At 45.3% G+C, this 27,939-nt stretch overlaps 1 protein-coding gene and 1 long non-coding RNA gene across 5 annotated transcripts in view; both read left to right on the top strand.

Annotated features, from left to right (window-relative positions):
- LOC308476965 overlaps positions 1 to 18,837 on the top strand; it is a 30,509-nt gene extending 11,672 nt beyond the window's left edge. The window contains exon 2 of the long non-coding RNA XR_013986287.1: positions 15,748 to 18,837. This is a non-coding gene — a long non-coding RNA (uncharacterized lncRNA). The remainder of the gene's footprint in view (positions 1 to 15,747) is intronic.
- On the top strand, positions 222 to 14,064 carry ZNF365 (zinc finger protein 365). 4 transcript variants are annotated; one of them, XM_081005039.1, is made up of 5 exons: positions 222 to 474; positions 3,368 to 4,111; positions 9,218 to 9,398; positions 12,118 to 12,155; positions 12,278 to 14,064. In XM_081005039.1, exons 2-5 carry the CDS (start codon positions 3,381 to 3,383, stop codon positions 12,528 to 12,530), a joined length of 1,203 nt encoding a protein of 400 aa, XP_080861165.1. In that variant the 5' UTR covers positions 222 to 474; positions 3,368 to 3,380; the 3' UTR covers positions 12,531 to 14,064. The 4 variants fall into 4 exon arrangements, with proteins under 4 accessions (XP_080861165.1, XP_080861166.1, XP_080861168.1 ...); XM_081005040.1 differs by having other exon boundaries at positions 224 to 474; positions 12,281 to 14,064; XM_081005042.1 differs by having other exon boundaries at positions 224 to 474; positions 12,118 to 12,159; positions 12,281 to 12,421.
- Positions 18,838 to 27,939: the final 9,102 nt, after the last annotated feature.

Below are 27,939 nucleotides of genomic sequence, written 5' to 3'. Positions count from 1 at the left end.
TCCTCACCACTATGAGCTGAATAAAGAGCATGAAATCACTTTGCGACTCTGAGTATATTTCAAAGCCCCTCTGAGCAGAGCAGGACTTAGAAGTGACATGCATAAGCTTCTCCTGTGATCCTAGTCCCTTTTACTCCGCCTTTGGAGGGGAAAATTAGTAAGGCAGACGATCTGCTCTCATCGGCGTCCCCCCCCCCCCGCCTTGCTTTCCTCTCCCTTCCTCCTCCAGTGGGATATTTCAGGATCCCTCCCTCCCTCTCTCCCCGTGGATCTCTGCGCTGCTCTCCAGCCTCTACCCAGGCAGGCCTCTCTCCTCGCCATCCTCCTCCTCGGTGGGTGTGAATGAGTGGGCGAGGGGTGTGACCGCGCCGGCTTCGGCGTGATTTACGGCTTTGCTGAAAACGGCTTTTCCCCGCAGCATCAGCACCGCTGGCAGCCGCCGCCGCCGCCGCCGCCGCCACAGCAACAAGTCAGGTAAGCGCTGCGCTCTGCGCCACAGCCTGGAGCCCGGGGAGAGCCGGGGGCGCACGGGGCGGGGGGGAGGAGGGTGCAAGGGGGCCGGGAAGGATCCCGATGCAGGTGGCTCAAGATGCATTGGAGACCTGGGCCAGAGAGAGGCAAGCAGGCAGGCAGGCATCCCCGGCCAGGCGCCCTGCCAGGCTGCAAAACCCCCCAAATCGTGCAGGAAGCGCTGGCTGTGGCATTCAGCAAACCCGCTTGGCTGCAGACATCTTTCTGCATAGTGGCCAGCGCTTCTCCGTCCTCCACTAATGCGGGTCCCCTTCTTCCCACCCGCTGCTCTGTATCAGGCTGCATCTCTGCCGTCCTCTCCCCCCTGTTCCCAATGCCAGCATCCCTTTTGATCTTCACTGTAAAGCACACGCGCGCACATCCAGACTTCCCACCTCTCTCTCTCTCCATCCCCCCATCTGCAGATTTGCCGGCGCTCAGCTTCCTTTCACCTTGCTGTGTTCTCTGTGCTGTGGTGTGCGGTGTTGATTTGCCAAAGATAAGGAGGAGGAGGAATGGAATATTTCGCTGTCTGTTGCCCAACTTGACTAATATAGAAAGCCTCGTCGTTTGACCCAGATATATCAATATCACAATGCTTCCGAAAGGACACATCCAATAGAAAGCAAGCTTGCAAAGAAGATTTGTAAATATAGGATTTTATCTTTTTCCAAAATTCTCCAGCATCCCTCACAGGCCCTAGATTTCTAGGTACTCAATAATTATGAGTATTCAGTGAATAGGGTATGTGGTTTTGATGTAGAGGAGGCCTCAAAATGCCTTGCAAATCAGATATTCGATGACTTTGTGCTGCTGGGCTGAAATCTGAAGGCGACCAGTTTAATTTCCCAAACCTATTTTGACACCAAGCTTGATTTGCGTGTCCTACACAAGGCTTGGTTTGTGTTTGCAGAAATGCACGAGTAAGTAAATGGCGTCATCCAAAGTTAAGCACCTTTCAGTCCCATTTATTTCTATGGGTATGTCAGGATATCGGAAGCTGCCTTATATTGAGTCAGACAATCTTGCTGTTGTCTACTTTGACTGGCAGCAGTTCTTCATGGTTTCATAGAGGAGACACCAGGGATCGAACCTGCGACCTTCTGAATCCAAGACAGTTGTTCTGTCCCACTGAGCTAAGGTCCTTCCTCCTCACCTATGACAAATCAGCACAGTACACCAGTAAAGAGCACAGCAAAGTGGAAGCATTAAGCAGATGCTTAACTCTCCCACCAAAATCAATGAGGCTTGAAAAGTGCTTAACTTTAAGTGAGTCATGCCCACATCCCGGAAACACGCTGACAGCTGAAGGTCTATGAATGCACACTGCCATGTGACCAAGTTGCCTAGCATGAAATTGCTGCTGTTATGTTCATCCAAGGCTCAGGGTGGCTGACACTAAAAAAAACCCCAATCATTCAGGTCCCATAATAAAAACAACACCTCATAAAACCATCCTGAAATGTGGTAATTCAGGATCTTGAAAGGTTGTCATCCTTATTGCACTCATTTCCCGTTAGTCTCAGAGATCTTACCTTGGGCTGCTATTTCCCTTTTTAAAAAAAAATTAAGGGTACCATGTCTTTTAATGGAGAAAGGCTCCAAAATGCAGGAAGGTGCTGCAAGGAATTTCCAGGAGACTCAGAAGTGTCCTCTTCTGCTCCCTAACATTTCTTGAGCTCCTTCAGGTGCTTATCTCTATAAAGAACCTACTCTATCTTGAGAGAACATGCAGCTCTCCTTCCAGTCCATTAGAGATCTTGAAAAGCACCTTACGCTGAGTTATGCAATTGCAGCTCAAACCTATACACGTTTACTCAGAAGTAAGGACCAATGAGCATGATGAAGCTTACTGCAAGAAAGTGTACATTGGACTGGGCCTGAGTCCATCTGGTTCAGTCTTCTCTACTTTGAGGAGCAGATGCCTCTTAGGTGTTGCTCCAGTGCTGCTTCCTCCATGAGATGCATGTAACCAGCAGTTGAGCCTGGGACCTTCTGCATGCCCAGCAGATGTGCTCCCACTGTGCTGATTCTACCACTACCATGGTCTCTTCCTGCGCTCCCTTCTCTTTTTCAAGCCTCATTCTAGCCCCCAAATCCTGAAAATAAGCTCAAATCTTAGCGCTGACTTCAGCTAGGGAGAGAATAAATGTATGCAAATATCATGGATCTGCATAACTGATTCCCTCTAGCTCAGTTGCAGAGCATGTGCTTTGCATGCAGAAGGAGGCAGGCTCAATCCCTGTTTGAGTGGAGGGCTGGGAAAGAGTTCTGCCCCAAACTGCTGCCGGATGGTGTAGTCTATACTGAGCTGGAATGGACCAATGGTAGAAGGCAGCTTCTTCTGTTTCCTCCCCTGAAATGGGAGTTTCCCAGATGCAGAATTCAGAAATGTTCCATTCAGAGTTCCAAACCCTTTGACTTACAGCTAGATTGGGATGCAGACCTATATTTATACCCCGCCCATCTGGCTGGGTTTCTCCAGCCACTCTGGGTAACTCCCAACAGAATATTAAAAACACGGTAAAGCATCAAACATTAAAAACTTCCCTAAACAGGGCTGCCTTCAGATGTCTTCTAAAAGTCAGATAGTTGTTTATTTCCTTGACATCTGATGAGAGGGCGTTCCACAGGGTGGGCACCACTACCGAGAAGGCCCTGCCTGGTTCCCTGTAACCTCACTTCTCGCAGTGAGGGAACCTCCAGAAGGCCCTCAGAGCTGGACCTCAGTGTCTGGGCTGAACGATGGGGGTGGAGACTAAGAAACCTGGTACGATGCAGGGGGATGGACTCAATGATGCTCAGAGTCCCTTCCAGATTCTACAATTCTATGATTCTACGATTCTCTATTTTTTAGGATCTGGAAAGTAATGCAACAGAACACTTTTGAAGAAAGCAGATACCCCTGGCAGGAGTCGTTTGAAAATGTCAGTGTCTGCATGCCGTTCCGTTGCCCACGATGCGGGGACCACACCAGATTCAGGACCCTGTCATCCCTGAGAGCCCATCTGGAATACAGCCACAGTTACGAAGATCGGAGCCTTCTGACAAAATGCAACCTCTTTTCTTCCCTCAGAGACGCAGACCTGATCTCTTCTTCCGAGCCCCTGACGCCAGGGATGCTTGGCGACGGCCCCGGTGTCATGAAACCAAAGACGTCCTATCTCAACTTCTGCGACACGGCCCGGGAGAACACCAGGAACAGGAAGCCACTGGAGGCAGAAGCGGAAAGGCCTGCGTCTCTGGGGTCAAATTACACGTCAGGGGAATCCGTCGACGAGCCGATTTCTAAGCCAGGGTTGGCGACAAGTGACTCGAAAGCCTCCTTCGAGGCCCACGTGAGAGAGAAGTTCAACCGGATGGTGGAGGCGGTGGACAAAACGATCGAGAAGAGGATCGACAAGCTTACCAAAGAGCTGTCCCAAAAGACGGCCGAGCTCTTGGAGGTTCGGGCAGCTTTTGTGCAGCTTTCTCAGAAGAAGCAGGAAGTCCAGAGGCGGGAGAGGGCCCTCAACAGGCAAGTGGACGTGGCGGTGGAGATGATCGCGGTGCTGAAGCAGCGGCTTACGGAGTCAGAGGAGGAGCTCCACAGGAAGGAAGAGTAAGTGGGAGGATGGGGAGAAGGACGACAGCGAGGGGGAACCGCAGGTCTAGGAGGTCAAATGTGGCCTTTCTAGCTGACCCTCAGAATCCTCCTCAGGCCACACACTCTCCTGAGCCACACCCTTCGCTGGCCATGGATTGCAAACTCCTCCAGTGTTTTCGTTTGACTAGATTGGGTCCTTGAACTCTGATAATGCTTCTTGTGTGTCTGGATTGAGGATAGGGAGGGCTGTGTGAATGTGTGTGGAAAGTAACCCAGACCCTCCAAGTGCCCCTATTTTCCAGGAGCAGCCCCGGATTTACAGAAGCCACCCCGGTTTCTGATTTGATCCCAGAATGCCCTGCTTTTCCTTAGGATTTCCCTAGTTTCATTGGAGAAATGTTGGAGGGTATGGAGTTATCCGACCCCTGAGCCATCTGAAGGCAGCCCTGTATAGGGAAGTTTTTTAATGCTTCTTGTTTTATTATATTTTTATATATGTTGGAAGCCGCCCAGGGTGGCTGGGGCAACCCCGTCAGATGGGTGGGGTATAAATAGTAAAAGATTAATAATAATAGGATTGTCCTATTATTATTATTATTATTATTATTATTATTATTATTATTAAATAGGACATCCCTATTTTCATTGGAGGAATGTTGAAGTGTATGGTCACCTATTGTACAGTGGTAGAAAATGCATTTATTGCATTGCCCACTTTTGCTCTGGGCGCCGCAGTGTGGCCCTCAACCTCTGAAGTAGCATAATTCGTGTCATTCCTGTCTGTCACAGGAGTTTGGGGTGAGGTTGTTGTAGGAAGACTTGCGAGGCAAGGTATGGTAGAGGAAGGCCAGTATTCACTGGTGTCTGGTCCATTAGGGTGAGTGAGGCACTGGCCCATGGACCTCAATCTGCCCTCAGACAGCTCCCACTTCCCGCCTTCTTACCAACAACCAAGAAATTCTACACACATAATCTTTTGTGACACAGATGAGAGCAAGAACCTTCCTGTGTAGCTTGTACTTCACATGTGCATGAGAGCCCGTAGGAGTGCAGATCACACCTGGACTTCTTTATGCACAGAACTTGGCTGTTTACATGTCTATCGGCTAATACATTTATTCTTTCTGTAATGGATAGGGAACCTGTGGTTCTTCTGAAATTGCTGGCATTTCCAACTCTTGTTATTCCCGGCCATTGGCCATTTTGGCAGGGGCTGATGGGAACTGAAGTCCAAAAACTTCAGGAGGGCCACAGGTTTCCCACCAATGTTTCACTATATGTCTGCTCCCCATCTCTTTCACACCTGTGTCTTCTTTTCTCCACAACCCAGTGGGCACCTAGCTTCTTTAGAAAGCATACGATTTCTGCCTTGAAGCATAGGCCCATTGATTTTAGATGCGAAGAAGGCACGCATCAGGGTATACTAATTCATGCATCATCCAAGCAATCCAAATTTATTAGATGGATCTTTTAAACTGGCTGTGCAATAAGGGAAAAGACATTTATGCTCTCATGGCATCTGGTAAGATTACTTATACAGGAAGGTGCTACTCTATAAATAAGGGTATGTGCTTTAGCTTCAGAACTGGAGGTAAAGACATAAATGTCTTGTTTTCAAGTACCCCCTTCCCACCCTCAGTTCATTGGAAAGTAAGTGGTGCAAACAGCATTTGAGGGGATCGTCTTTTGGAAGGAGTCATAATCTGGTTTCCTGCTGGCTTTCATAGCAGATACCGAATATATTTTGGCAGTTCCAGCTCATCTAAAAATACTTTCATGTTGCATTCATTAAAAATGTAGTAATTGCCAATACATTATTTATATGTGAACTACTTAAGACTGCAGTCCTCAGATTGCCCACTCTCTGATGTTCCTCATCAACACCAGTAGAAGGAATATGGAGCAAATGGTTGAAAGACTGCGGTCTCGGTTAGCACTCTTAGACACCCTTCAAGCAATTCAAAATACCTGAATATTTTCAAATTAAATGTACGGTGCTGCTGTTGTTAAAATTAGCTAGCCCTATAGCTCAGATGTTTAAGACAGCAATCCTAAATGTGCCAACTAGTAAGTTAGGCTGCAGTTCTATATGCAATACTAGGGACGTTCACGGTCTCCAAGATACCTGTGCTATTTTAAAAATCCCAATATACTTCCAAGACACACTGTGCTCTCTCTGCTTTGATTTATGCTTCATGCTCTGAGCCACTCTGTAAAACGAAGCTGTATGTGCCCCATTCACTATAATGGGGGAAATCTAAAAATGTCCATAAATTCCCCCTCTTTTGGCCAAAGTGGATGGAATCCACTGGTGTCTCTTCAGAGTGGATAAGCCTGACAAATTGCAGAAATATAGGTTAGGGAGCTTTTTGCTGGGAAGGTAAAAGGATTCACATTTCTAATACTTATTATGCCAATTAAAGCTCAGAAATCAGTATTGGTTTCCCTTTTTTTAAGGGGGTGTTCTTTATTCATTTTAAAAATTCCTAGCTTTCCCTCCATTAGTACCAACACCAGCGCAGGATAAGACATAAGATATATTATATAGCATCATGAAAAATTCTTAGAAACAGCTAGCAAACAACCAACCACAATGAGTTTCCACGCACGCCTAGAGCCAACCTGATTTTTTAATCTTATATTGGAGTTCTCCATCCTCTTCCCAGTTTGCCTCAATTGAAGATGTGGGCCTTCAGATGTTGCTGGACTCCAATTGCCATCAGGCCTAGTCAGCATTGCCAACTGTCAGGGATGATGGAAATTGTAGTCCAAGAACGTCAGGAGGGCCAGAGGTTCCCCACACTTAACGTGTTAAAGAATGGCCTTGTTTTTCAGACAAAGTCCTGCAGGGGACAAGAGAAGAAGAAGTCGCTATGTTTCTCTTCTCAGGGAATGCTGCAAACTCATGAAGCTGAGCAAACTGTGTACCATGAAGGTTATTTATTCCCTTTTGGCCTTTGGTTGCCTGCCTTGTGCTTGCACTGTGCTGGTGTTTTGGGACTGCCCTCTGTGAGGAAACCCATGGAGAATCCAAAACCCATACAGCTCCGCTCCTAACAGCTTGTTGTGTGGATACGACATCCCAGAATGCATTGCATTAGGCTGGAGCCACATTCATCTTTTGTCACAGGTCTTGTAAAGAGCAAGAGGGGGTTGAAACCAACAGCCTAAGATAGATAGAGTGCAGCTGAGATAAGAAGAAAGAATGGCAACAAATGGGAATGCTAGTGAAGCCCTTTATATTGTGGCAGCAACATATGTGGGCCTTTGGACAGATAAATAATAATAATCACTGTTATTGTATTTATATGCTGTTTCCTGGCCACTCACTCAGCCACTCTCAAAGAAGCTTACAGTCAGCAAAATACATTCCCAACCTTTGGAGAGATTACTGTTCAACATAGGACAGGAGGGAGAAAGGCAGGAAAAGAGAGTTGCACATTCAGTTGTATATGCATGGCTTGGCTGTCTCTGAACAACTGGCATATTTACTGGCATATTTGCCCAGTGAGGGTACAGAGAAGTCAGTTCTGCTCCAAGCAAATTGGTCTCTTGGGTGTCTGTGCGTGCATTCTGGGATTGCTACAAAACAATTCACTTTTTCTTCCATATATCACTGCAAAGATCAGTATTAACACACACAAACACATCAATCAATCAATCAATCAATCAATCAATCACCAGCCCCCTTTTTAAAAGGAAAACAGTCTTTCAGAGGCATCTCTTCTACCACACTGAGGCCGCATTCCCACAACACATTTAAAGCACTGTGATACCACTTTAAGCAGCCTTCCCCACAAAGAATTTTGGGAACTGTAGTATGTTAAAGGTGCTGAGAGTTGTTGGGAACCCCTGTTCCCTTCCCAGAACTACAGTTCCCAGAGTTCCCTAGGAAGAGGGATTGATTGTTAAACCACTCATGAGAATTACAAGTCTGGGGGCTGAATAGGAGTCTCCTAACAGCTCTCAGTATCTATAACAGCCTACAGCTCCCAGAATTCTTTGGGGGAATCCGTGAGTGTTTCAAGTGGTATCATAGTGCTTTAAATGTATAGTGCAGATGTGGCTTGAGTATGTTCTTGGTTATGTTCTTCAAGACATAATGGGGTTTTTGTTCAGTTTTGCATTCTAGTGGGAATGCTTATTAACTTCAGCTGGATTTTGTTGCTGAACCTCCTGCTAATTCTCTAGAAGAGGAATCAAGATATTGCTGAACACTTGGAATGGATTTTGTTGATTAATTGGGTTCTCATTGTTGCACCTCTTACTTGGTTCGGCTTTTGCTAATGATGCTCACACTCTAAACAACTGCATAATGTCATCATAAAATCCTTTGAAACCATCTCTTACTTCAAGAAAGGCCCCATTCTAGAGAAGTGCCTGGGTCCCATTAAGGAGACTTTCCGTGCACATTTAAGCATTCAGATTCCACAAAATTCAGCAGGAAAAGCAAAGAGAAGCTCCTCTGGAATGGGAAAACTCTAATTGCAGGCTTAAGATGCCTCTCAGGTGCCAGAGGTTGTATTTTCTATTTTCAAACAGGGGGCAAATTATTGTGGCACAAAATAAATAAGCTTCTTATTGTCTGAAAAGGCCCTTCAATGTATTGTTATTTCTAGAAGCATTAAGGTGATCACTTATTCATCGCCCCCCGCCAAAGGAAATGCCTCTCATACTCAAAAGAACAGATATTTGCATATTATTTGCATATGTCTGTATGGATGCGTATTTAGAAACAATGACTTTAACTGAAATAAAAACATGGTAAGTTTCACCATACTGGAGAAGACTGAGACCAGGTGAGCTTGTGTGTCTGCTCAGTCTGTGGCCCAGTTGCTTAGTGTTGATGGCAACTTCAAGGCCTTTATCTTTAAACCCTTGTGTTTGAAGGGCTGTCCTCTCTAAAGGATGCTCCCCAGCACCAGTGTTGTCTGCTTATTTGGCTATGTGCAAGTGGTTCTGAGAAGTTCAAGTGGTTCTGAATATATTCACAGCACAGGCAAGAGTGTCCCTAAATTAAAAAGTAGCACCCGTCCGTTCTTTCTTTCTGCTCTCTAGCAAAAAGGAGGAAACGCCAGTGTTCTTTCAAATTCCAGCAGAGCTGCACTTTTGTCATTTCAGAGAAGTCGTTACGTTTAATCACTTCCTGGAGGAAGCTGCTGAGAAGGAGCTTCGCGGCAAAGCCAGGCTCCAGCGTTTCATTGAGAATCTCCTGCAGCGGGTGGATCTGGCAGAAAAGCAATTGGAGTACTACCAGAATCAGCAGATCGTGGGCAGCTACAGCGATGTCCATGAATATGTGGTAGGCAAAAAATGAGGGGGGTGTTCTTTCATTAGACCTGAACAGGAAGTGGAACTGATGAGAATTGTAGTCCACAGCATCTAGGGTACACCGGGGTGGGGTGGGGAGGCTGATCCAAGCGCTATTTCTAGTGGAGCAGGGGTTGCAGTGGCAATTTCTGCTATATTGTTTGTTCAGTTTGGCATCTGTCTCGAGAGACAGTGGAGTGTGCTTCTGGGGGTCAGACCTCTGCCCAGTTGACAAGAGCCCCCTCTCAGCTTTGCTGATGTGGTCCAAAGGAAAATGAAGCTATACTTTGGGCACCAGTTTGGCTGCAAGAGTTGTTGGAAAGAGGCGTACAAGGCGCCATCTTAGGGACTCCACTGCAGATTGTGTAGGGTTTACTCCTTAGCCTTTGAAAGTACATCTTTCATCCTTGGGTTGCAATTCAAGATAGAGCTGTTGTTGCCTATGTGTATACGTTCATCCCCTCTCTCCCCCACCATCCCGTAAGAAGCATCCTGCTGGATCAGACCAAATGCCTAAGTAGCTTAGCATCATGTTTTCCACATTCAGGGCCGGCCCTGCCATTAGGAAAAGTGGTGCCTCAGGCGGCAGATGATGTGGGATTGACAGCAGCAATGAGGTGTTGGTCTGCCCTGAAACCTTAAGCTAAGTCAGGTGTATTCAGGTGGAGGGTGCTGTCCTGGTATGAAGTAAGATTAGACTACCAGGTGAATCAGCTTTGGTACATGGAATGCAGGGAGGCACCGTCTTGTCTTTCACCTCAGGCGGCAAAATACCTTGGTCTGCCCCTGCCCACAGTGGCCAACCAGATGCCCTTGGGAAGCCCACAAACAGGACATGAGGGCAGTAGCCCTCTCCAGTTCATTATCTGCAGCAACTGGCATTCAGGGGCATGTGCTGTGGACCTGAAGGGGGCATACAGCCATCATGACTTGCAGACGTTGATAGCTTTATCCTCCATGAATTTGTCCAGCCGTCTTAGAAAGCCATCTAAGCTCCCATCATGGTTTCTGGTTTAAAAAAAAGGTAATGCTTCAAATATGAGAAAAGTCTGTTTAATCAGAGACAACTGTGGGACTGCATGTGTACCTGCAGGCAATGATAACTCTTATCATACCTCCATTGAGTCTCTGAAAAAATGTCAGTTCACAGCTCGAATTTCTTCTTGAGCATCAGACACACACACCCTTTTTTATTAAAAAAAGGTAGCAGTAAACAAGCATAAACAAGGAAACGTGATAATTGAGGGTGCACATGCGTTCTGCTGGTATAGTCACACGGCTGCAAATGAGCCGTGACTGCTAATTTGTTCAGGAGACGCAAAATAGCAAATGAAAAGCTTGTCAGAGGTAAATGCCCTGAAAGCTGTTATTGAAATAAGAAAAGTGATATCTTTTATTGGACTAGTTGTACAACACATCTATAAGGCATGCCAGAAAATTAAAATTCATGACCTTGTGGTAGGCAAAGGACTGGATTAAACAGAGACTATGGGTTAAAACTGTTTGTAGCTTCCTACTGGCCATTCCTCCCCCCATCGCAACATATACCGTATTTTTCACCCCATAGGACACACCGGCCCATAGGACGCACCTAGTTTTTTGGGGGGAAATAAAGAAAAAAAATTTTATTTCCCCCCCCCCCCCAGGTGCGGGGCTGGGGCGGGGGAAGCCCGAGCTTCCCCCGACCCCAGCCCCCAGAACAGGCTGCTCTCCGCAAGCCGTGGGAGAGCTACACGAAGTCGGGCAGCTCTCCCACGGCTAGCGGAGGACTGCACGAAACCCGAAGCTTGGGGCGTGCTGAGCTCAGTGCGCCCCAAGCTTCTTGGTGCCGGCAAGCTCTCCGCTAGCCGTGGGAGAGCTGCGTCTCCCACGGCTACCGGATAGCTTCCTGAAGCCTGCATTTGCCCCATAGGACGCACACACATTTCCCCTTCATTTTTGGAGGGGGAAAAGTGCATCCTATAGGGCGAAAAATATGGTAAGCTTTGAGTACAGGCAGGTTGTGTTTGTTTATTTGTGTGCTTGTGTGAGGGGGAGAAAGAGAAAGAGGGAGAATTTCTTGGAAGGACAGAAAATAGTCAGTCCCCACCATTGTGAGAATCCCAGTTTTTATTTTTATTTTTTTTAAAAGAGTTTCTAGTTCTTATGGTTTCAAATACAAGTTTGGACAAACGTGGGTTATGCCTGCACAGAAGTAGCTGAGAGAGAGTTCCAGAAATCAAGAGTTTTCAGCTTCAGGCCCTATATAACTTTTTGACTCTGCCACATGAATAAGAAGACCTGGATAGATTATGCAGAATAGGAAATATCACAGATGCAAAATAACTAATGTTTGCTCATTTTGTATAGTTGCAGTGCTTTCATTCCTGGAAGCAAGCCCCATTGAACTTTAAGTAAAGATTCAGGTTGCAAGACAAAAGCTGCAGAGTTCAGCCAGTCAGTGCAAAATTTGAATAGCAGAATATAAATTTATTATTATTATTTTAACACAAAGCTACACACATTCCTGATTATAGGCCTCTATATGATGATGTGCACAGGTTGGGGGACTGCTAGACCCAGGACCAAAGAGACCTGGGTTGTCTTTGCTGTTAGGAAGATCTTGTTTGTTTTTTGCATTTGTCTACTTCTCTAAGTCAGCAAATAAATGAATAAAAACGAGCTATTTCCATATGTCACGTCAATCTGAATAACGAGCCTGTATGTTTTAGTTTACAGATATATCATCCAGCAAGAAACCCAGATGCCTGTATGTATGTTATTTCATACTCTTAATACAAAATATTTCGTACAAATGTGTTCCTGTTAAAATTGTGCATCTCTTGTTCCTGGGCTCCCTCTGTTAAATCTGACCCCTTTTCTTCGCCTCAGCAGCAGCCGAGGAAACCAACACGGTTACTATAACACCCCTGATGTGAAACCTCACTCTCTTCAGAAAGGACGGATGCACTTGAAGAAAGCCAAGGAGGACAAATCCTGCGCCCACCCAGTTAAATTGTTTTATGAACCTGTTGACTGCGCGAGGGACATTTGGAGACCTCAGAAGAAAGGGGACGCCGTCGGTGCCTCCCGCAAGGTTAACGCGAAATCAAAGATCAGTAAAAAAAGCAAACAGCTCTACTAAGAGCCCATATATGATATAGAGATATATGTATGTATCTAACCTAATCTATTTATAAATGCATAATGCAAGATCTGGCAGCTTTGGGCTACTACAGATAGAGATTAATCACACAATCATTGGCCTGTCTGCTCAAAATTCAGTCCCCTGAGTTTGACAGGACTTGCTCCCAGGTCAGTGGGCCTAGGATTGCAGGCTTAATTCTGTCAAACTTGGAGGGGTTTCCTTCTGAACAGACAAGCCTAGGATTGCGCCGTTGGTCCCACCCATTGCTTAAATCACAATATATTTCCCTATTCATTTGGGCAAGGATATATTTAATAGATGATATAAATACGTAAATATATAGAATAATTTATCTGCCTCATTTCCAGGACTTTGATTGTAGATGTGGCACTTTATTTTTCCCAAGAGCATCTTTTCAATTGAGTCCGGCATTTCACTCATCCTAAGTCTTGTTTTGCTTACTTACGTTTGGAAGAATTCCTTCTGCCTGGCACCTTAATAAATCCCTTTATCTAGTGAGAGTGAAGGGTCGGGAATAGAATTAGAAAATGATTTGTGGAAGCCCTAAATGCACTGAGCCGAGTGTTCTTCCTTTGACGCCAGGGCACAAATTTCACCATGCCACTTCTGCAAGGACTAAACAGCTGGGAGGAATCTGACTGGATGCCCACCTCCCTCTCCTGCCTACTACCACCTAGATAGAACAGGAAGTAGGGAGGAGCGATCTGGAGGTCTCTGTAAGCTGCGTTCTGCTGGTGGCCTAGACGGGCAGCTGTTGTGATTGATTCCTGCACTCGCCTTCTGGGAGAAGACAGTGCAGATGCCCTCCAGCTGCAGGGCAGGAGGACTGGGAGGTTATCAGCACTGCCTTTTCTGGGTAGCTAAGGCAGGATGGAGGCTCAGGGCTCACCCCTCGACTTCCTTTTCCATGCAGCTGAATGGCTACTTTAGTGGTGCAGAAAGCGCTGCAGCAAAGCACCACAGTGACTTAGTTTTCTGCCTTGAAGGTCAGCCCGTCTGCAGCCATTTAGCTATATTGTATCTGCACCTCAGTTTTCCCTCAAGGAGCTCCAGACAGCGTACGGGAGGGTTGTTCTGTTTTGCTCTCCTTGTTTGGGCTGAGGGAGAGTGGCGCAAGGTCATGCCACGAGCTTTACACATGAGTGAGGGGTTCAAACTCATGTCTGTCTGGTCCAGGCCCCAGGGGAGTAGTGGGGGGCCAGGGAAACCGTGGCCACTGCTAGGCCCACAATGCTCCCAGTGGTTTTTCTTACCCTTGAGCAATAATACAATACAGTGGTACCTCGGGTTAAGTACTTAATTCGTTCCGGAGGTCCGTTCTTAACCTGAAACTGTTCTTAACCTGAAGCACCACTTCAGCTAATGGGGCCTCCTGCTGCCGCTGTGCCGCTGGAGCACGATTTCTGTTCTCATCCTGAAGCAAAGTTCTTAATCTGAAGCACTATTTCTGGGTTAGCGGAGTGTGTAACCTGAAGCATATGTAACCTGAAGCGTATGTAACCCGAGGTACCACTGTACAGCAATTGAGCCCCTGCATGACATAGAGTGGCTTGTTTTGCCGTTCTCGATCCAAGCTCAAATGCTTGCTTCACGTAACTTGCTCTTTCCTGAAGCAGCCCTGTGTGTGGTCAAGTTCCCCACCATCTTGCCCAGGAGAAAAGCCTGAGGCCGCACGATGCCATTACACTGTTAAGGCAAAGCAGCGGGTCTCAGTCTGGACAGTGGCTGGAGCCATAGGCAAGCTGCTCTTAGCTTTCTTAAGGAAGGCTGGGCTAAGGAAGGGTGCTAATAAGCTGCCATTCTTCTTCCATAGAGTAACAACCCTCCCTTAATGGTAGCAGCCACAGGATTTCCAAATAAGTGGGGTGGGTTGTGCTTGGCCAAAATAGTCAGTTAATTCATCCACTTTGACTTTCTGGAACAGGTGTGGGCAACATAAGACCCACAAGTCAAAAATGGCTTGTAATTCTGTTTTGCAGAATCTGACATGAGTTGCAGTCGGCCCAAAGTCTGTTTTGGGGGCCTACTCTGGCCCCTTTGGCAGTTTATTTCCTGGAGTAAAATCCTTAAAAAATCTTGACACCTTAAAAAAAGCTCAACAAGTTTGGTTGGCCCTTTGGGCGGCCCTCACGGCCCTTTATTTCATCAAATATGGCCCTTTTTAAAAAAAGTTTGGACACCACTGGTAGTGGAAGGCTTAGAGCAGGCAAAGGCAAACTCGGCCCTACAGATGTTTTGGGACTACAACTCCCATCATCCCTAGCTAACAGGACCAGTGGTCAGGGATGATGGGAGTTGTAGTCTCAACATATGGAGGGCCGAGTTTGCCTATGCACGGCTTAAGAGACACATCAGCCCCTGACGTTAGGGGGGGCATTGTTATCTCTCTTCAAGGAGAACAGAGCAACAGCAGGAAACTCCTCTGCCACCTAGTGACTTGACCATATAATGGCACCATCCACATGCTTCGCTTGCAACATTTGATGGCTCTCCCTGCTCATTCCGAGTGCTGTAGGGCCTCAAGGTCTTCACAACTTGGTGCGTGGCTCAGTGAATGAAGTTCGCTAACAGCAGAATCCAAAGGTGACAGCAGCCTTCCCCAACTTGTGGGACTTGGTACTTTCCAGATGTGTTGGGAAAGTCATGTGGGATGGGTGTTGCTGTCCGAAACATCTGGAGAGCATCAGCTTGCCGAAGGCTTGGCCACACAGTTTTTGGTGTGGCCTAGTTCTCCCTGAGGTGGTAGACTTATGCCCAGGCGGTACCATTTTATAACTGCAAGTGGGAGCTCATGTGATGGAATGGTCCTCTACCGGTTAAAAAAAAAGAAAAGATTTCTCACATAGAAAGCTAGCATGTTGGAGACAAATCAAGACTTCTTCCTGACACCTGCTTTCTATGAGGAGGGAGTTTTTGTTTGGGGTAGAATGTAATCAGCCTGGAATGGTACAGTCCAAGCACGAGTTAACCACCCCATGCCTATGTTTCTTTTACCCCCCTGCGGTATCTGCAGTTGCTGTTGGCTGCTATTCTATGAACTCTCATTAAATGGAATACCAAAATCCAGTGGAGATTTTAAAAAGTTTGTATTTGGTCCTCTTCAGCCATGAACGGTTCCGATTCCTCCCCAGAAGAGTTGGCAAAACATGAAATCTTAGCAAAGCAACCCCGAATACGGTGCTTAAATTTGTAGTTTGAAACCATACTTTTAAATAGCAAACTACAGAAGGAGGCAATCCATAATAAATTGGGCTGTCAACTGATAGAAGATACAACAGGCATAGGCAAACTCGGCCCTCCAGATGTTTTGAGACTGCAGTTCCCATCATCCCTGACCACTGGTCCTGTTAGCTAGGGATGATGGGAGTTGTAGTCCCAAAACATCTGGAAGGCTGAGTTTGCCTATGCCTGGGATACAACCTGGGGTTGTATCCAAACCAGCTCAAGGAGAGGGGCACTTCTATTTCCTCTCCTCCCTGCATGCGGCCCCTGCCCCAGTCTTCTCCAGATTGTCCCCAAACTTGCAGAGCTGATTCTGAGGGTGCACATGGAGGAAGGCCTGCAGGGGAGAGGAAGGAAAAGTTCATTCCACAAACACAAGCCTCTGCCTTTTAATCCATTTGTGGATTAAATGTAAATAAATGTGCATATTACCAAAGCTTCGCTATAGGTGTCTTTCCTAGGTATTGAAGGAAGTGAGGAATCATAAACGATGAGGAAAGCTTACAATTTGATAAAAGCCAACGTAACATATTTTGTGCTCCTCGCAATTCCTATGGCAATAGTTAACACACCAGAACCAAAATACCCTCAAAAAATAAATTTGCCCATAATTCTCAGATTAATAAAAAATTGCCCTCTCCTATTACAACTGACACCACCCCCTGCTGCTTCCACTACTAAATCAATTTAGGGAACGATCCTAATTCCCTTCTGGGAGTGACGGGGCTGATCAGGGTGGCACAAATCTCACCACATCCCAAGCCCTGCTTCTCATGTTGGCCAAAGAGGAAGGAGAAGGGTGGTTTCATCCTGTGTTTTGTGGCGCCAGCTCCAGGCTGGGATAGCAGAGAGGCCAAGATTAGGCCCATTGCCAGTAGGGAAGTTTAGGAGGGGCGGGGCTTGATGTGGTCTCTGAGCTGCCAATTGGCCATCCCCCGGATCCTTTCATATACAAAGCCCGCAGAGCTCAGTACAGCACACCCAACGGGGATATTATTGGCCAAGGAGGTTAGGCACGATATTCCACTAGGTTCTGCCAAGTAGAAGGATTCTGCTTCCATTGCAATGTTCTTCTCCATCACTACTTGTGGACATGTTTTGGTGCCGCTAACCTTCACGCCTCATTTGCAGGAATCTTCACGTCCTAGCGATGTTGAGAGGCAAAACTAGTTTTCTCCAGAGAAAGGAAGAAAATAGCTCAGCCGTGTCTACATGTAATTTATTTCGAAATGCTCCTTATAAGAGATGTACAATGTATTTCCGTGAAGTGGGTTTACAGTAAGTGTGTTAAGACTTGTGGATGATGTTTTGGTTTTTATTTTATTTTATTTTTTTAAAACCACAGTGAATATTTGATTTGAAAAACACACATATGATTGTGGCAATAAAAACAGGGTTTACAATATATTTAACTGAGGTGAAATACAGGTAAGAATATTTGCTGTTGTATAAATAGCTCCAGATGGAAGTTGGTGATTAATCCATCTGTTAAATTATTGTTTTATTTATATAATGTAAATGGAACTGTTTTTTGTATATGTCCAACTTTCCCAATGCTGTTTGAGTTGTTAGTCCTATGCTTCAAGGCTGGTTCATCCAACCTTATTTATTTCAACTGATAACTGCAACATCAAGTGATGACTTCCATGGGTTGGTAGGTTATCACAGATCTAACACTATAGACCAGAGCTTTCAAATCACCTCACATCTGCTCTGGGCTAATGCTCTTCAGTGAAATAAATTCATACAGATTACAAGGGATGTGGGTCTGCCTCCATAATATGGTGTAGCCAACATGGTACCTGCAAAATGTTTTGGACTGCAATTCCCATCAGCCCCAACCAGCATGGCCTATGCTCAGGGATGATGGGTATTGTAGTCCACCATATCTGGAGGGCACCCATTCTCTCCCCCAACTATATCCTAGGCTGTTTCTTGACATTATTATAGGATGTGTGTCTCCCACCTTGCACCCCATATCATTAGTTGACTCTGGCAGGAACAGAGGAGTGTTTAGCATAATGATGTCAGGACATGGGGCACATTTACTTGATTGAAAGATTTATTTCCTGCCTGACAACAAGACTCCATGGCAGCACAACCAAGGAAAATGAGGACCACACAACATAGGGGTTGTATCCAACTTAGTCATAATCAGAGTGCCCCCCCTGTAATCGACTTACTTAAGTTTAGTCGCGATTAACTTAAGTCCATTGATTTTCGCGCATCTATTTGGTGTATGGCTTGCTTTTTTTAATATTGGATTTCTTACCTGCTATTCAGCAGAAGACTCCAAGGCAGGCTGCAATAATAGTTGGATACAGCCCAATGGGTGGTATTCACCTAAGTTTACTCAGAGTAAACCCACAGAAATGAATGAACATAACTAAGGCTGCAGAACATGGCAGTTTATTCTGTTTCCCCAACATGTCCTTAAATGGTTAAAGTCCACATTATAGCTTCCACATGTCGCATAAACCGCCTCCAGGAACGTAGTAGTGCCTGCTTAGCGCTCATTTCCATGTTCTTTGCTTCTGTTTGCAGATAACATGGGAATGAGCAGCCAAACCTGTGCGATGCTCTACTGCATTTCCATTTTATGTTGTGTGAAAGCTCAAACATCAAGTGGAAATCAACAGCTCAGGGGAACGTCAGGAAAACGAAACAGACTGCTGTGTGGGTGCAGCCTCAGCTAGGTCCAGGCACTTCTGTGGGTTTGCTCTAAGTAAAACTTGAATGCCGCCCAATATAAGAACCTAAGACGAGCCTGCTGGATCAGGCCAAGGGCCCATCTAGTCCAGCAACCTGTTACCACACTGAGTGACCAGATGCCTGTGGGAAGCCTTCAAGCAGGCCGTGAGCGCAGTGGTATGCTGCTCACCTGTGATTCCCAGCAGCTGGTATTCAGAGGCATGGTGGCAGTGGAACGTGGCCTTGTTCCACTTTCTTTAAAAAGATTAGAAGGCAGTGGTGACCAATAAGGTGCCTGTGTGCCAACTACTGCTCTTTAAGGGTTCCGCAGTGAGCAGACGGGAAAATGCTTTCCACACACACACACACACACACACACACACCGTGCTTTGGGGTCCTGTGCACTTTCCCTTGGGCTGTTTGCAACTCCTCACTCTTCCTAGCAGCTGTGGTGAAAGGAGCAGGAAGTGATGTCAGCTACCCAGTCCCCAGCAGATGTTCCTGTTTGTTGCTCTAGCTGTGTACGCTGCATCTGGGAGGACCTGTCACGTGGATCCTTCTTTCGACAGCAACTCTGTGTTCCTGATAATGCATCCATCTGCCCTCATCCATTTCAGGGGATCTTCACAGGGGCCATGCACACGGCTGAGCCAGCCCTCAGTTGCCATTAGATTTTACTATCTGTTTAGGTACCTCATTTTGTACAGGATGCTTTGCCAGAGCACATGTTAATGTGCTGACGAAGAGAGGTGTTTTGATGTTCTTATTTTGTCAGGTGCTGTGCGGCGAGAGATACTTCCTTTGCCATCCTAACAGCCTCAAACTCTCGACGAGTGTTTCTTTGGCTTTGTGCGTTGCTTGCATTCTTGAAATGTGTGTGGGAAATTATACACCTGAAATGGTCAAAGAAAACTACAGTGCCACCACCAGACGAGGGGTGTTTGTTTGTGTGTGGGAGGGGGAATATTCTACCATTGACACAATAATAGAGTGTTAGTGGTGCTTCCATACTGGAATGTCCACATATTGTTCCATGCTTCCTCAATATTTATGGCATTCTTGCTGTCCGGAGGGGTGTTATAGTGCAACAGAAGTGGGACAACCCCCTGCCCTGAAACATTTGCGGCATGTAAAGTTACAGGACTGCAGCAGGAAGCGAGGAGACATGTGATTATTGGAAACAAAGCAGGGTGTTCTCAGAGGGGAAACCTCCCTGATAACCACCATGAGCACAAATAATCATGAATGCACATGAAAAAGGATGTCTGGAGGGGCCCTAAGGGTGTGACACAGGGGTGCTGTAGAAGTAGTTCCCCCTTCCCCAGTTGTGACTTCTAGATCAACTTGGTCCTGACATCCTTACAATCTCTTGTTTCTGTGCCCCTGCTTTGCATCACTGGTTGGCAAGGGAGGAAAATATACATCGTAATGACATCAGAACACAGGACGAGTTGAAGCAGATGTTTCAAATAGTAATTGGGAGCTTGAAAAGGGGCTGCTGAGCTGTGCTTTTGACAAAGTGTTGTTCTGCCCTCGGGACGGTGGCCTGTCTCTTTCCTGAGCTGAGAATGTAGCAGCTTTCTCTTTCTTAACTACTTCAGCTACACTTTACTTAATGGCCGTTAGTCACCAAGGAGAAGCAGAAAAAGAGGGTTGGCATTATGGATAGGATTCGTTCCCATCTCATTTTAAGTTGTTTTTCATTAAAGAAAATAAAATTTAAAAAAAAGAAAAGCACTGTAGGCTGCATGTTTTCATTTCCCCCTGATCCTGAATTGGCCAAGTCATCATATGCTGAATCAATCAGTTACAAAGCAGTTGGAATGCACTGTAACTCCGGAAACAAAAGACATTTTAGTCTACTGTTAAAAAAAGAGAAATCTAATAAAGACTATATTTCTGAATCATTGTATTGGTGGACTATGTAATGGTTGATTGTAGTCTAGTCCTTTTTAAGCAGCATGGCTCCTGTGTGCTATTTGAATGGCAGTTACATTTACTGCAGTCCCAGTGCAATGAGAGAGGCAGGGATGAATCACTCTGGGTGGTTGTCACCCCACTTGCCCCTCTTGCTGCTCAGAGATGGTGGGCTCCTGCTTCAGCTGCCTCTTGTAACCTAGCCAGCTGCACAAGTAGAATTACAACTTCATCTAGGGACTCAGCTACATTAGTTTAAAAAAGATGAAGTTATGAATGTGTTTTACACTGTGACACCAGATGTCGCTGTAGAGCTGATATCTGAACTCTATGAGATTTCCCATTTTGAGCTTTAAAACCTTACACCCCCCCCAGCGTTTTTTTTATAGCTGTATAAAGGTAAAGGTAAAGGGACCCCTGACCATTAGGTCCAGTCGTGACCGACTCTGGGGTTGCGGCGCTCATCTCGCTTTATTGGCCGAGGGAGCTGGTGTACAGCTTCCGGGTCATGTGGCCAGCATGACTAAGCTGCTTCTGGCGAACCAGAGCAGCGCACGGAAACGCCGTTTACCTTCCCGCCAGAGCGGTACCTATTTATCTACTTGCACTTTGACATGCTTTCAAACTGCAAGGTTGGCAGAAGCAGGGACCGAGCAACGGGAGCTCACCCCGTTGCGGGGATTCGAACCGCCAACCTTCTGATTGGCAAGTCCTAGGCTCTGTGGTTTAACCCACAGCGCCACCCACGTCCCTTATAGCTGTATAGATGCAGCCTAATGCAAGTGTCCTGTGTGGTATAGACATGATCCCCGGGTGTACCCAAAAGGAAGTGGTGCCAATGGCTACTGCTAAGCAAGCAAGAGAGGTGAGGAGATGAATAAGCTTCCCTTTCACTCAGTCCCCTTCCTTGCCAGCTTCCTAGCCTCTACGCACAAACAATCTGCCCCACATGGACAGAGGGGCTGAGGCATGGAAAAGAAGAAACTTTGGGTGAAAGGTATCACAAGTAACTGCATCCAGGTGTGGCCACTGAGCCTACCTGGACATCACACGCAAGCTCCAAAGAAGCCCAACCTAATGGTGGCCCTGCATTTATTTCAAAAATTATATCAGGATATTTCTCCATACCTCAGGACTGGAAAGTAGCCAATGTAACACCAATTTTTAAAGAGGGATTCTGGAAATCAAAGGCCCATTAGCTTAATGTCTGTACTTGCAAAACTGGTGGAAAGTATTGTTAAAGATGAAATAAGCATATAGAACAGAGTTTCCCAAACTTGGGTCTCCAGCTGTTTTTGAACTACAATTCCCATCATTCTTGGCCACTGATCCTGCTAGCTAGGGATGATGGGAGTTGTAGTCCAAAAACCGCTGGAGACCCAAGTTTGGGAAACACAGAGAAGAACAAATAGAGCCAGCATGCTGAAGTTGAGCCAGGATGGCTTCTACAAGGGCAAGTCCCGTCTCACGAACCTATTGGAGTTCTTTGAGGGTGTCCACAAGCACAAAGATAGAAGTGATCCAGTTGACATCGTGCACTTGGGCTTTCAAAAAGCTTTCAACGAGGTACCTCACCAAACACTTCATAGTAAACTTTGCAGTCATGGAATAAGAGCAGAATCCTCTTATGGGTCAGGAATTGGTTAAGTAGCTGGAAGCGGAGAGTATGAATAAATGGATGGTGCTCCAGACAGAGAGATATAGAATGTGAAGTCGTCGCAACGATTAGCCTGTGGGTTTTAAAAAACCTTTTCACAAATGATCCAGAGTTGAGGGTGAGCAGTGAGGTGGCCAAGTTTGCTGACGGTCCTAAATTCTTCAGGGTTAAAACAAAGAGAGACCGTGGAGAGCTCCAAAAGGACCTCTCCAAACTGAGTAAATGGGCAGTAATGGCAAATACAATTCAATGTAAGCCATTGCAGATTGATGTGCCAAAAATATTAATTCCACATATACACCCCTGGGCACAGCCAGCCCACTGGCCCATAGAGTCACTCTGCAACTGCTATGTGTGAAAATTTGCACTACGGCCTTCAAAATGGAACTTGGGGGAGCACTTTCTTCAGTAAGTTACTGTAAAATCCAGCAGGACCAAGCTTTGAATGGCTTGTCTTGCCATAAAAGGGAAGCAGCCAGCACTGGTGAGTCTGCAACACATCTGCCATAGCTGTCAACGTTTTCCTTTTTTTAAGGGAAATTCCCTTATTCCGAATAGGATTCCTCACAAGAAAAGGGGAAAGTTGACAGCTATGACATCCGCTTAAGCATCCTTCTTGCTCCTGCCCATTTGTCCAATCAGGAGTAAGGGTTTATTTAGGGGCACAATGAAATCTGCCAATAACTAAAGGTGTGTGTGTGTGTGTGTGTGAGAGAGAGAGAGAGAGAGAGAGAGTGCGCACATTCCACAGGATTGTGGCTTAGATTGAAAAGTAGCAATTACAAATGCCTTCACGATGACATTCAGAATGATTTGTGGAAGTTCATCTCGCACGCAGCAAATTGGAACGTTAACGTACAATGTTATGTCAGCAACTAAACCCAGATATTTCAAGTAAAGGAAATGAGTCACAATAAGAGCCCTTACTATCTTCTAACAAACAAATTGCCAATTTGGCTGCTATAATCACCCACTTCATAGCAGAGAACTCCTTGAGTCTACTCAAGCCAGAGCCCTTCTCATTTCTGCCTTTGCATCACCAAATATTGACTGCCATTTGTTCTTGCATCAGTCTAACGCTGATTATTTCTGAACTTCCTGTCTCGAGTGCCTGGATTAGTATTTATTTTAGACCGTACATATGTGGTGGCAGCAGCTTTAAAAATAAAGACTCTGAAATTACCTTGTATAAAGACAACCAGGCTCTTATTTTACAAGCTGTTATGATATGAACACTATGTTCACATTTCATTGCTGATCAATGTCCTCTGTCCCCTACACTCCCAGTCCCCTACACTCCCAGACTATCTTCCTATAGACATAAAAATGTAAGGCTGCCATCGCATGGACCTCTTTGGAGGATTTGTACTGCCTCATCCCAATCCTGGATTTGAATGAAACAAGGGTGGAATAGAGGAGTGAGTGAAGGCAGGTTGCACAACACCAGTGGCCCTGGGAGGAGAAGGAAGGTGCACCGACAGGTGGAAAGTGAAGGTTTAATACAATGGGGGAAGTGTAAGTAAGCAGGGATGGAGGGAACAATGAGGAAAAATGTGGCTTTAAACAATAGCAGAAGTAGAGTACCTCCATGCAATGGAATATCTGAGGGCTCTGCATCCTTCTATCTCTTTCACACAAGGCAGCTAAGGAATGGAAGAGGGAGACGTTTGAGTATAGTGAAAAGGAAGAGGCACTTAAAGGGGGGAAAGTGGCTATTTTAAACAATGGTAGAAGTTTAAGTGGTTGAGGAAGGACACTGAGAGGGAAAAAGTAGTTTTAAACAACAGTAGAACTTAGAATAAAGCAGGGATGAGAGGAGAAAAGTGGCAGAAATGTGAATAGAATGAGCAGGGTGCAGGAACACACCTTCAGTACAGCAGGAATCGGGAAAGGCTTTGTTGTGGTAGCTGTACAGTGTCAGCTTCTGTGTTGTACTCATCTCTGCTATTTGTCCTTGTTAAAACTGGTTTGCTTTTTAAAAACAACCCCTCCATCCCTGCTTTACACAAATGTCTGCCGTAGTTTTAAACAAACAATAAATCATCTCAGTGTCTCTCCACCCTTGCTTTGCTCAAACATCTACCTTTTTTCAGTACAGTGAGAAGCGATAGACACTGAAAGGAAAAAGAAATGGGCTGTTTTAAACTCCCCCCTCTTCCATTCCTCAGCTGCCTCATGTGTGAAAGATAAAGGATGGGGAACCATCAAATATTTCATAGTAAGTTAAAAGTAAAGGGAGCCCTGACCATTAGGTCCAGTTGTGGCCGACTCTGGGGTTATTGGCCAAGGGAGCTGGCATACAGCCAGCATGACTAAGTCGTTTCTGGTGAACCAGAGCAGCACACAGAAACCCCATTTACCTTCCCGCCGGAGTGGTACCTATTTATCTACTTGTACTTTTGGTGTGCTTTCGAACTGCCAGGTTGGCAAGAGCAGGGACCGAACAACGGGAGCTCACCCCGTTGCGGGGATTCGAACTGCCGACCTTCTGATCGGCAAGTCCTAGGCTCTGTGGTTTAACCCACAGCGCCACCCGTGTCCAATATTTCATAGTACCTTTCTGCAATATATTTCACTTCTGGTACCATATGTTGTCTTCAATATAAAGGAGAACGCACAGGGGGAGTTTTCTACTGCACGTGTAGCTCTTGGCGCTAATAGGACGAGTGCACTGGATATCACCCTATGTGACTAAATTCACCCACATTGAACTTCATACTAATCACCACTTAGAACTTTGTGTTTTCCTGTTTTATCTCTAATATTGGTGGAGCCAGGAAGAAAGAAGAAACAAAGCTTTTGTATATAACATCAATAAATGGGGAAGAGGGAGAGAAAGGCTAATTCAGATGCTTGTATTTTTTATCAGTGCGGCGTTCTAGATTCTTCAAGCGACCTCAAATCATCTGTGCCAGCATCACGTTACATGCAACCATGCCCTACTTTTTGAACTTTGACCTCATGAGATTAGGTTGTTTTGAAATTGAACTAAGCCCCTGTATATTTTCTGAAATAAATAAATGTGGATATATTAACCTCATTTAGCCTAATTCTTTCAATAAAGAGAGTTAGCTTCCCTGGCACTGTGTGAGTTATTGCTGACCTGCTCGTGGCACTCGCCCTGACAGCAACCAGGTAATATGTGCAAAACTGCATATATTAGGGGAATGTGCGCATAGAAATGCATATATTAGTACAAGTAACCTACAAAATGCATTATATTAGGGGAAATTGCTTGCAAAAATACATATTAGTAAAAATGGCATTCGAAAACGCGAATGTTAGGAAAAACATTGCCTAAAATGCTGTCAGATTCTCATGAGGAAGAAGAAGAAGAAGAAGAAGAAGAAGAAGAAGAAGAAGAAGAAGCGGCCAACTGATGTGGAGATGAATTTAAGATTGGAAAAAGTAGAAAGTGAAATGGACAGATTTATCCATCCTTAATCCTTTGGGCTTCACTATCACCTGTATGACCTGAGAATGTGCCTGACTCTCTGAATGTGCATTGTAAGGGAAGATCAGTAACTGATAAAGTCTAGCCATCTTTCCGTTTCCTCACTGAGGAGCCCCACAATTCACAAGCACAGCACAGCTTGAAAACCACTGCTCTCAAAAGTAGTACAAATTTAAAGAGTAATTAAAATAAATTTAATGCATTTGAATTTATGTTAGAAAGGTAAAGCTCTCCAGTTTTTAGATCAGTTTTGCATCTGTTTTATCCCTATGTTCAGCCTCTGCTTAATGCCTATTTGTAAGAGTAATCAGGACTGGTGAACCAAGTTGTGATTAAAAGCACATAACGGGTCTCTGAAAGACCATACCAAATCCATATCAGCTTCACTGATATGAAATGGGAGGTATACCTTTCTCTGATCATTTCCACTCACAATCAGATGCAAAGCAACTAACTTGAACAGAACCGATATCAAGCGACCCTTGCTAACAATCAATAATCCAACACATTATGAACAGTTGTAAAGATTATGTTACTGGAAATTCTGGGATTCCCCCACCCCGCCATACTAATACAAAATTAATTGTAATACAAGGCAGCAGCAGCGTATTTGTTTAGCTCTTTCTCTCCTTCCCCCACTAGGGGATGATAAAACATAATGAACTGTTACAAAATTTAGATCAGCCTTCTGCTTCCTTTTGGTACATTCTCTGGGGGCTTTTCTTGTGACTGTTAACGGCGTGATTTTATTGAGATCACCTTTAAAATATGCTCCACATCCTCAGCAAAAAATCAGTTTCATATTAATTCAGTTTATTTTCAATCAGGGCAATTATTTTAATTTTGCAAATGTGATGGTGGTGGTGGGGGAGAGATCCAGCTTTGTGAGTGATTTTATAATATGATTTTGTTTGCAGATATGAATGCTTTCAAATACTGCTATACCAAAGTTTAGATTCTGCCCCCTTGCCTCCTTGTTCTTCCATCTGCAATATGGGAGACGATATCGTTTTTTAATGTATTACCATTATATTCCATCTTTCCTCCAAAGAGCTCCATACACCATACCTGGTTCTCTTCCTTCCTGCCATTTTACCTTCAAAACAACCCTTTGAGGTAGGTTAGGATGAAGGATATTGACTGAGACACAGCTACGAAGTGAGCATCATGGCTAGGTTTGGACTAAGGAGTTTTTGCTCCTAGCCTGAGGTTCTAACCACCACATGGCTTATCTACAGACATGATTTGAACTGTCATACTGACTTTGCTTAGTTTAAATGCTGTATGTCATGTCAAAACGTTGCTGGAACAAAGGGCTGCCAGATTTATGAAAGCAAAGCCACATTCTTCAGCATTAGAGGAAACAAACAGAACCTGAATCCCTCGAACTTGCCAGTTAAGAATCACATTTACAAAATTAGCCCAGTTGCCTGGAGATCGACGCTGATGACAGAAAGGAAGGCCTGGAGTGGTGGTTTAAAGAGTGAGGTTTGACATGTACATGAACTCCATATCTTGAGATGTATCTTAAGAGTAAAATATGGACTCGGCTAGACTGGTAAAGAAAAAGGGATTTATATGTGTTGTATATGCGATATAACATTGTGCCCCCAGATGGCGATGTGGAGTCCTGTTTTTCTCTACCTGTTTTCCCTGTTCAAATTTACAATGCTTTAAACTGAAACGCTTCTTTGATGTGTCTAGATCCAGCCATTGAGTATAGAATCCACAAGTGCTTGACCTTTTGAAATCCTTCCTTAAAGGCTATTTTTGCAAGCAAGACGGCAACACAATTAATCTACTGTGGAGGCATATTTCAGTCCCTTCTACATTGATGTTCTTGTACTTGACAATCTCTTATCTTGCTCATTCCACTACAGCCCTGTGGGACGGGCACTGCTGCCGCTGCTAGTACGTTTTCTTTCTGACTGCATTGATTTATTTGGATATTTAGATTCCACTTGTCTCTGATAAAATGAAACGCAAGGTGGCTTGCGATGAAAATATAAATCCCAAGAAAATCAAGAGCACCCAAGACATCTGTTCCCTGGTCATGGCAAATGAACCATCTGACTCGTTTGCCATAAGCCGAGCTTTTGATTTCACATATCACCAAGGCGGGTTTAGGGACACGTGTGGTGCTGTGGGTTAAACCACAGAGCCTAGGGCTTGCCAATCAGGAGGTCGGCGGTTTGAATCCCCGCGATGGGGTGAGCTCCCGTTGCTTGGTCCCAGCTCCTGCCAACCTAGCAGTTCGAAAGCATGTCAAAGTGCAAGTAGATAAATAGGTACCACTCCGGTGGGAAGGTAAACGGCGTTTCCGTGCGCTGCTCTGGTTCGCCAGAAGCGGCTTAGTCATGCTGGCCACATGACCCGGAAGCTGTACACCGGCTCCCTCGGCCAATAAAGCGAGATGAGCGCTGCAACCCCAGAGTCAGCCACGA

This window comes from Podarcis pityusensis (genome assembly GCF_964106645.2).
Source record: "Podarcis pityusensis genome assembly, chromosome: 5".
NCBI lineage: Eukaryota > Metazoa > Chordata > Lepidosauria > Squamata > Lacertidae > Podarcis > Podarcis pityusensis.
The sequence above is the reverse complement of the archived record's forward strand: the minus strand, read 5'-3'. Positions and strand labels throughout refer to the sequence as shown.